This window comes from Anopheles marshallii, chromosome X, assembly GCF_943734725.1.
Source record: "Anopheles marshallii chromosome X, idAnoMarsDA_429_01, whole genome shotgun sequence".
In the NCBI taxonomy this organism is placed as follows: Eukaryota; Metazoa; Arthropoda; class Insecta; order Diptera; family Culicidae; genus Anopheles; species Anopheles marshallii.
Window position 1 is genome coordinate 375,398 of NC_071325.1, and position 9,517 is coordinate 384,914.

Sequence of the window (9,517 nt, forward strand, 5' to 3'; positions counted from 1 at the left end):
ACCTGTCAACAACGCGTCTGACAGTTGGTGGACGAAGCTAAGCAATAGATATGGCTGCTCTTTATTGTTTTTTTTGCTGGGAATTCAACCAGAAAAGGATTTCGAAATAATTTGTAAATAATAAGCTGCTCAATGATTAGTTAAGTTGTAATTAAAACCCATTGTTCACATTCTGGCACACAGTTTTCCTTTTGGTTAGACAATTGCAAGAACTACAGTAAAAATGCAGCGCGGTTCTTATCTGTAGAATTCAACCGGTTTAAATTGTTTGATTTTTTTTCCAAACAGAATATTTTCTTTATTAATTTCATTTGACGGCATATTCGTCGTTATTATTATTATTGTTTGCATAAATATTATCGTTTGCTTGTGGAGCTTCAAAAAAACTGTGCGGTATAGATGTAGCAAGTATTATCTACGCAGTTAAGTTTTGCATTGGAAATCACCATGGTTACCTGGAAATCGTACACAAATAGCATTGCCGAAGGGTTCATAATCCATTATGGCGTTCAAGGATGTACGAGGTTTGTATTTCTTGTAGTCAATAATCGGCTTCTTATTACTTTGCTTATGCATTTTTGGTAATTCATCTAGACCTTGCGGAGCAATTGAAACTTCTTGGATATCCAAATAACATACCGATCTCCGTACTCAACACGCCTTACGGCGGTCCGGAGAGCTTCAAAGCGTACTCGGACATTTTGCAATGGCTCATCAATCGGTTGGAACCGAATATGGTGCTCAACGGTGGAACCCGCACCGAACAGGAGCGGATTCAGTTCGTCCGGTCGGCAACCGAGTTTTTGGTTACCAAGTCAAGCATCAAAATCAATCCACGCAAATTATATGCCAGTTCGGTTGCGGCCGCAAAAGAGCTGCTCAAGGTAACGACCTTACTAATCTCTTCGCCGAAAGTAACCGGTCACGAAGAAGAATTGATCAAATCGCATGTCGAAATCGATCTGTCTGATAAAATCGACGACCTGAAGAAGGTGCGTGGCCTATCGTCCGAGCTTACCAACCGTGGTGCTGCCCTGTACGATTTACTAAAGAAGGAATTGATCAACCGGGAGGTACGTAATGTACAGTCCACCCGTTCACTGGAGCTCGTGACCACGGAAAAGATAATCAAAAATGCAATCGCGTCTCTACAATCGAAGTTAACCAACTCAAAGGCAATGCTGGAAAGTTTAAAGGCAGACAACACTAACCTTGCGGCGAAAATTTCGCGCAAAGCGTCCGAGCTGGAACGTTCCCGACAACGTCTTCAAGCATTGCAGAAAGTACGTCCGGCTTATTTGGAGGAGTTTGAAAAGTTGGAACTTGAGCTGAAGGGTCTCTACGAGCAGTACATCGTACGCATAAGATGTGTGGATGCGCTCAGATCGCAGTTGATCAGCAAAAACCGAACGCCAACTCCGACGTCACCAGTTGCTAGAATCACCGACAGCAGCATGACAATACTACCGGAAGGGTTGATAGAGTCTGAGGACGAAAACGAAGAGGATGATGATTTCGACGAGCGTGATGATGTGAAGCTGAAGACAGATCGACGTATCTTGCGAAGCGAGCTGCTAAACCGAGATCGGGGTTCCACCAGATTCAGATCCCGGATCGATGGAGCTTCACCGAGTGGTAAAGATCGGTCGAAAATGATAGGAAGCATTGAGGATGAGCTCGGCCCGTTGGATAGTTCGATGAGCTCGGAAGAATCGGAGAGTGAGCTCGAAATGGGAGGCAATCGATGTAAGTACTTTACAAACCTAGCTCTGTTTCCTTATTACTTTTAAAATCATTGTTAATCATCTTCTTTCCAGTAATCGATGGAAGTTTGCGAACGGATGACGATGAAGATGAGAGTCTCGCTAAAATGCCGAGAGAAAGTTCCACGATCAACCGAGGAGCAAAAGTAGATCTAAGCGATGAGGATTTCTAAGAGCGAGGAATCCTCTCGATTATTTTTTTATAATGTTTTATTTCGTTTTGCATATTTCGCATCGTTCAAAGTTCTTCTCTCTTAAAAACATGCACTGAAAACAGTAAAACATAGTTTATACAAATACTATACAAAACACATTTACAACATGTATAACAATGTTCTAACGACTACGTTCTTCTTGAGCAGTGGAGTACGTAAACTTCTCCCCTCCCCCCCATTAATTGGTAGAAAATGAAATTGGTTTTGTTGCCCGGCCGACGACGCCTCTCACATGTGGATGTCGTTGTATCGCTCGAAATGCGTACGATGATCTATCAGCATCAGGTCGTGATGGTACGTGTGAGGAGGCGTCACTTGCATCCCACTGTTGCTGACGAGGCTACCGGTCAGCTTTTCTTCCTCCTTCGCCAGATAGCTGTCCGCAATGTCCCGGTCCAGTCCGGTGTAGGTGAATGTTTTCTCCAGGTCGGAATCGGACTTTCGCCGGGGTCGCTCCATTTCGGCACTGTTGCGTTCGTTGTTCATGCGCATTGTCGACCGTTTGCGGTTGGCGCGACTAATTTGGGCCTCCATAAGTGCGCTCTCCGGGTACGGTTGGTACTGTGGAACACCGGGTGGCATTAGGTTCGGTGGATACATCATTGGTGAATTACCGGGCGACGTCTGAACCGTTGGGTACATCGGCATCATCGGTGGGAGCTGGCCATTATAGAGAAATTGAACGTACCGATGGAATTAGTGCTATATCTAATGGAGTTTATCAAATAAGTCATTTATATGCATGACAATAATCCTTCTGGAGTACAATAACATTTAAGATTTTATTTTAGGATCTATCAATTTCTGACGAATAATCATTGAATATTTTTGAATCTGTTGAAAGTCGACGCATTGTTAAAATGACTTCTAACTGAAGATTAAAATGAATGAATCGTCTGAAAACGATTTAGAATCTTTTGAGTACTCCCGAATCTTCAACGGATTAATTAATCTTTGAAGAGTGTTTAAAATAGAGTATGAGAATGCAAGTTGGAATGTTTGTAGTTACCCCATTGCCTGCTCCCGCCGGTACCAGCATCACACGCTGTGAGGTTCCAGTACTGTAGTTGTCTCCACGATGCTTTTCTCCGTACATCGATCCGTAGCTTCGTTTCAGCATTGTCTGATACATTATATCCTTAACGCCCGGTTCCACGTGCAGCGAGTTAATGTAGTCCTCTACCTTTTGCTGAGTCATAAACGCTTGTGAGTTGCTGTGCATCACATTATCGATCATTTGTAGCTTTTGTGTTGGTCTAGAACGAGGGAGAATAAAGAAGAAAGTAGTAAGAAGTTTGAATTTCCATACATCGAACAAACATGCAAATTTAAATTGATTTTGATTTGATTTAATTTTAATTTGCTTTAGAAACACGACCAACAGATGGCGCTTACGCGCGCTAAATGTCGTTACACCCTGCGTGACAGCGGCGCTGTGCTGTATGTGCTGAGTGAAATAGCGATGTTCATATTGCATACATACAACATATGTTATACATTGTGACAAAAAATTTGCTTCCATGCCACTCATTTATCTACTGAATGCAGCAAGCGCTGTTGAAAACGAATATAACAATTATAAGAATATCTAAGCAATAAAATATCCCCAAAGCCACTTTCTTCACCTGTGAGAAAGCTCACATCATCTCACATTCTCACCTGTCCGTTTGTTCGCTATCGGTGAGCAACGCGGAAAACTCACCGACTCACCAAGCATTTGACAGTACGGCTTGTTAACGAGCGGGCGAAAGAGAAACCAGTGGTGCCAGAGAGCAGCGATGAAAGAGAGAAAAAAAACACATATAGCCGAACAAAAACATGCACAGCTAATTTATCTGCAACACTGCAAGGAATTGCTGGAAAATATTCGTTTTTGAAGGTGATAATTAGGTGTAACCCGTGAACAACACTTGTCGTAGACGGTGCAGAACAATGGAGAGAAGGATGTATGCGGATTAAGTGCAGTGATTCGATTGGGTACAAATCAGCAGGCCCTGTGTTTGAATTCCCGTTCCCTTATGGTTTCGATCGGTGGCAGCAGAAAAGCTGGCAGATTGGTGTAGTAAGTACCGCATCGAAAGTGTTGTGATAAGGGTAGCCAGCAGTGTTTTGGAGTTTAAACTGCATCTACGGTAAGCATTTCGTGTTGCTAGCAATTTTCTGTACTACATTGTGTCATGTTTTCCTCATTTTTTCCGTATTCTAGATTCCAAGGCCTGCTAAGTGGAGCGTTTGGGGTGAACTTCCTGCGGCAGCGGACCCATTATCTATTGAATACATAAACGCGTACGGTGGTGTGTTACACATCACCGCCATCCAAAGCTAGTCGCGCTGGAGATGTTTAATCGTATTAAGAACAAGGTGCTCACGGCAGTGGCCCTTGACCAACCGGCGCTTCCGTCTGGTGGCTCGACCCAGCAAGCGTACGGTGGTGCGAGTTCTGGCAGTGGTCGTGGCACCAGCAACAAGGACTACGACTCGAGTGGCAAACGTTTGCCGAAGAAGTTCCAGTACGCAAGGCCCCCCTTTCTGCAGTTGCTGACGTATGACGAGCTGAAGGCAAGCGCCGACCACAACGTGCGGCCGATCATAGTGCCGCGTGACATAACGCTGCTACCATGGAGCACCGGTTATGCGGAGTGTGTCAATTCGGGCAAATCAAAATGGAATGAGGACCAGGCGGCATTCCACCGGCAGGTACTGTCGCACCCGTCCAAACAGTATCACGACCTACCGTACACGTACTTCGGCATCTACGATGGTCATGCCGGGTATGGGGCGGCCCTAGCGGCGGCGAACCAGTTTCATTACATACTGCACGAGAAGCTGGTGGACATAATCGATCTGCTGATGCCGCGGGTTGAGAGTGAGAATGGGTTCGCGATGCCACTGCACGCGACCCTGCCCCATCCGAGCCTGTTTCACAAGCAGGTGTCGAAGGATGAATTGATTGTGGGCGCACTGGAGGCGGCCTTCGCCGATATGGATGCGGTACTGGCGGAGGATCGGGACAAGTATCGAAATGCGGGCGGGTGTACCGCGCTGGTCGCACTGTTCGTACTCGGCAAGCTGTTCGTGGCGAATGCGGGCGATTCTCGGGGTGTGCTGTGTAAACGGGTAAAGCGCCGCAAGTTGCCACTCCAGCGGATTGAGTGTAATGGAGTTGTGGCCGGTGCAATTGTTGAAGCAGAACCGGAACGGGAGGAGGACGAGTTCGAGGTGGTAGCGGAACCATGCTCGTTTGATCACACTCCGGACACGGAGCGGCCCCGGTTGCTGACGGTCGGCAAACACAATCCGGCCCTGCTCGGTGGTGAGTACATCGCGATGGAGTACGCAAAGAAACCGACGACGAAGGATCTTGGGGCGCGTATTTTATACCGACAAGGTGCAATGAAGGGCTGGACGTACAAGACGCTCACAGCAACCGATTTGAAGATACCGCTGATAACCGGTGTCGGCAAACGGAGCCGACTGCTCGGTACGATTGGTGTAACTCGCGGGTTCGGTGATCACGATCTGAAGGCGCTCGGTAGTAACCTGCCGATCAAACCATTCCTAAGCGCACACCCGGACGTGGTGTGTTTCGATCTATGCCAGGTGCGAAGTGATCCGGAGGACGATAACAGTGACGGCGAGTACGGACTGCTGGTGATGGCAACCGATGGCCTGTGGGATGTGAGCGAATCGCTACAGGTAGCTAATACGGTTTTTGGAACACTCAAACGATTCCCAGCGGAACGGCACCGGTACACAATGGTCGCTCAGGAGCTGGTGGCTCGATCGCGTGGCCGTGCGAATGAATCCGGCCACTGGCGGCTGTCGGATTCGCGTGCCGCCGCAACAGTGGATGACATCTCCGTGATCGTTATACCGGTGTACCAATACTACCAGGAGTATCGCGAATGGACGCAAACGGTTGCGGCACGAAACCAGATGCGAACCGCGAACGCGAACGTAGTCGCCTCGGTTGCCGAAGCAGAACTCGCCCAGGAACCGCGTACGACCACAAACGAAATGAGCTCCTCGTCCGAATCGGAACCGCCCGAGGAAGGGCAAGAAGCTGAAAACAATCTCCATACGATCAATCTACCGCCGGCAGGTGGGAAAATCGTACCAATGGGTCTTGCCGACGCGCTTCCCGCAAAATAAGCTCGCAGCTTCTTCTCTCCACAAGGAGCGGAGACACTGGAACAGATTGTTAGATATTGATTGTGCATGTATATGTGGGTCACACAGAATCACATTTACTGCAAATCTTGTTTTTTCTTTGTTAGTCGGATCTGTATGCGCTTTGCAGGTGTAGTTTTTACTAAAATGCACTCCGTCTAAAACAACTCACTATGTTCGCTAAACCCCGGTGAAAGGGTTGTGAAGCAGGTGCGCTCAAAAAGGAATACAATAATAATTACGAATGAGAGAATAATAGCAGAAAGTGTAAAATTCCACTTTGCTAGATACTAGCGTCAGCAAGAAACAAAAAAGAAACTTATCTTATCGAAATATCTATGCGGAAAAAGGACACGAGCGTGAATTGTGTAGCATATTTAAAGCATTACTCAAGTATTGAATACGTAAGCGGTAAGTTGTCTCGGTTAGGGAAAAGTGTAAAAGTTTTGATTGTACTACATGAAAGGAGTTTATCAAAGGAAGTAATTAACTAAATCATACGCTAGGTATGCGGCAATAGTTAGGCTGTAGTAGTATGACCTGCATCCCGAGTAGAACCAAACTATCGTCACACTGTCCTGGCATATTTGGGAACAAATGTACGCATCGGTACACCCGGTTAGGGAAATAATCGTTTCAGTGAGATATGGCTAATGGGAGCGAATTTCACCTACCTTGAACAGAGTTTAAGCGCTGAGTAATAGACGGAAAAGACGCTGATTAGGAAGTGTACCGCAAGCGCCACCAGTAGCCCAGTTCCGGCTGTGACAGCACCCCAGATAAGCTGCAGCATTCCCGTAGTAGATGTGATGGTATGTGAGATGTACGTGAGGCGACGGTAGCGAAGGACATGAGTTATGTAAAAGTGAAAGAAATAGAGACCAGATCAGTTATCATATGTTATTCGCTTACTTTTCCCTGCTAACACTAAAATGAGATCTCTTTTGACTAATGTGTGTCATGTTTTTTTTTGTAGTGTGGATATTTTTTGTCTTGCACACTGCTAATTACCTCATCCTGCTGGGCCAGGTTCGCGTCCCGTACCGCACCGATGCCGGTGAGGGCGAGCCCGAGCGTACTAGACGCGACGCAGATTAGATTCACCGCCAGGAAACCAGTTTTGGCCATCTTTACGTTCATTAAACCGAGTGATCCGGCAATGCCGGCAATTGCACCGCACCACAACCCGGTGCCGGCCATCGCTAGTGATGCGTTCCGGGCAATGACGAGTCCACCGAGTGCTGCGAGCGTTACACTCAGCAGCAGCTGAATTAGCCCAAGTATTACCGTCGACGGGAGTCGTTTGCGTTTCGGTACGCCATACCCCGTTGGGTAGAGCAGATTCGCCAGGGAGGCACTCGGCTGTTGGGAATTTTTGGTAGTTAAGTCCTGTGGTGACAGTGTCGGTGCTTTCTGCTCCCGCTGGCTCTGTCTGCATTTCGTCTGCTTGTCCAGTTTGGAACCGGTGCGTCCAGAACGTCCCGTGGCATCCGGCGGTACCTTTCCAACCTTACCCTCTGTTTGATTCGCCACGTTCGGTGAGGAATTTTCTTCACGCGTCTTCAATATCTGATCGCCACCGTCACCAATAACGTTGGTCGGATCCTTAGCACTGGTTAACGGTGTGCTGTAAAAGTGGCCCGACTCCGGATACCCGTCGTGCTTGGAGATGATCGATATCTGTGAGTCGGTGAGACTGTTCTTCACATTGTTGGGATTAACGTTCTCGAAGACGGCCCGCGTGGAGGACAGCAGCTCGTCCCGCCGGTCATCGTCCATTGTGTCACCCGCCTCGAGCCGGTCCACCAGCGACACGCTGGTGTTCATCTCGTCTATCTCCTTACGGATCTCTCGCTCTAACTGCTCCATGCTGCACGATCCAGAGTGCTCTAAGCGTTTCAGTTTAATCGGTGTGTGACGGTGGTGATTTCTCCACACGCCAACTGACGACCATGAATGTTGAGAATGTAATTAGCAACGGTAGGTGTTTCAAACTGAGCCTGGAATTAAAGCAGACAAAGAAAGAGTTTGTTATTTCGGCAGTTTCTGAGTCAGCATTGTTGAGGCTTCTAAAATAGTTACAGCGTGACATACGCACTAGAGAGCGACATAAGGTAACATGCCTGAAGGGTTGAAATATTTTGCTGTGTGTCTGTAAAGTGTTAATTTACTCTAATTTCCCACTAATCACGACCAAAAATATCAGGCTTTTAAGAGTGACCATTACCAGATGAATGAGGGTAAAGTGTTAATGTACTCTAATTCTCCACCAATTTCCTTCAAGAATAGCAATGTCAAAAATAAAAAAAATACAAAAAAGGTTTAGAAAACTTGCAACTCTTTTTGCTTGTTTTCAATAAGAGTCTACGGATCTATAAGAGATCCGTAGATCCAATAAGAGTCTAGAGGGGCTTGCATGTAAAGCTGCTAGGGGTCATAACTTTTGGAAGATTCATAAATCTTTGAGTATTTCTGTACCTTTGAAGTCGCTCATTCGGAAGAGGGCATTGATCCGAATCCTAAATGCAACTCAAACATTTCACATGCGAAGCAATAGCATCGCGGCAGCATGAATATACCTTACGGAATCTATCTCAATGGTAGCTCTCCTGAAATAATCTTCAAACCGAATCAAATCAATAGCACAAACTTCATCACGTTGTACGCACCGCAAATCTGGTATGAAAACTCTTGCACGATGGATGGAAAAGCGATGACGTTAAAATGGGCTGGTCACACTCAATTCACCACCTAGTGGTAAACGGTATCTTCATAGTTCAAGAAAAAGAAAAAAAAAACAGTTAAAAAATCTTCTCGATTAAAGCCTTCATTGCGATCTTCGCTACTCAAATCGCTTCATGGTGTTTGGTGGAGAAAAAAGGGATCGAATTTCTTTTCCCCTTCCCTGCGGGTGGTAGGCACCGTAACAACTTTATTTGGAACTTCCCCAATCGTCCGGTACGCTGCCCCTCCCCCCTCCCTTCGTATCGAATCGAATCCGCTGCACGTTACATGATTTTCTACCCTTACCCCCGGGTAGCGCATCACGAAAACCGGTAACGGGGTGGCCATTGCGTAACGCTTCTCTATTATCAATCGGAGCGAGATACGTCAATGCCGATCTATTCGGAAGATGATCATCGTTTTTAAGCTCGAAGATGCAAGACCATTTCCCTCACCGTTTGACCGTTGGTCGAATTTCTACTTCCGCGTACGGATTTTCTCCATACAGGTTGAGGAGCAGGCGTTTTGTGGTCCAAAGCTCACCAGTGTCTAGTCATTCGACATTGTGGTTCGTCAATGGTGCGATACTAGTGATGTGATGCAGGAGAGAGAGATAAACCGAGAGGGATGAAGAATCGATATATA

General features: G+C 46.6%; 3 protein-coding genes across 3 annotated transcripts; 2 read left to right on the top strand and 1 right to left on the bottom strand.

The window, feature by feature from the left end:
- Positions 1–502: 502 nt before the first annotated feature.
- Positions 503–1,936, top strand: LOC128709813 (clusterin-associated protein 1). The gene is made up of 3 exons (XM_053804835.1): positions 503–524; positions 595–1,746; positions 1,818–1,936. The coding sequence occupies exons 1-3, from the start codon at positions 503–505 to the stop codon at positions 1,934–1,936; spliced, it is 1,293 nt and encodes a 430-aa protein (XP_053660810.1).
- Positions 1,937–2,206: 270 nt separating this feature from the next.
- On the bottom strand, positions 2,207–8,017 carry LOC128706911 (uncharacterized). Its single transcript, XM_053801857.1, has 4 exons — positions 7,160–8,017; positions 6,823–6,932; positions 2,988–3,234; positions 2,207–2,638 (listed from the first exon to the last, which is right to left on the bottom strand). The coding sequence occupies exons 1-4, from the start codon at positions 8,015–8,017 to the stop codon at positions 2,207–2,209; spliced, it is 1,647 nt and encodes a 548-aa protein (XP_053657832.1).
- Positions 4,316–6,130, top strand: LOC128706900 (protein phosphatase 1H). Its single transcript, XM_053801846.1, has one exon. The coding sequence runs from the start codon at positions 4,316–4,318 to the stop codon at positions 6,128–6,130; it is 1,815 nt and encodes a 604-aa protein (XP_053657821.1).
- Positions 8,018–9,517: the final 1,500 nt, after the last annotated feature.

Excerpts from the sequence above, each read along its gene's own strand:
- LOC128709813 (XM_053804835.1), top strand. The coding sequence starts at position 503 with ATGGCGTTCAAGGATGTACGAG. Across the intron at positions 525-594 it reads GGCGTTCAAGGATGTACGAG|ACCTTGCGGAGCAATTGAAA; the intron begins GTTTGTATTTCT and ends TAATTCATCTAG. Across the intron at positions 1,747-1,817 it reads CGAAATGGGAGGCAATCGAT|TAATCGATGGAAGTTTGCGA; the intron begins GTAAGTACTTTA and ends TCTTCTTTCCAG.
- LOC128706911 (XM_053801857.1), bottom strand. The coding sequence starts at position 8,017 with ATGGAGCAGTTAGAGCGAGAGATCCGTAAGGAGATAGACGAGATGAAC. Across the intron at positions 6,933-7,159 it reads ACCTGGCCCAGCAGGATGAG|CTTATCTGGGGTGCTGTCAC; the intron begins GTAATTAGCAGT and ends GGAATGCTGCAG. Across the intron at positions 3,235-6,822 it reads GCGCTTAAACTCTGTTCAAG|ACCAACACAAAAGCTACAAA; the intron begins GTAGGTGAAATT and ends CCCTCGTTCTAG.
- LOC128706900 (XM_053801846.1), top strand. The coding sequence starts at position 4,316 with ATGTTTAATCGTATTAAGAACAAGGTGCTCACGGCAGTGGCCCTTGAC.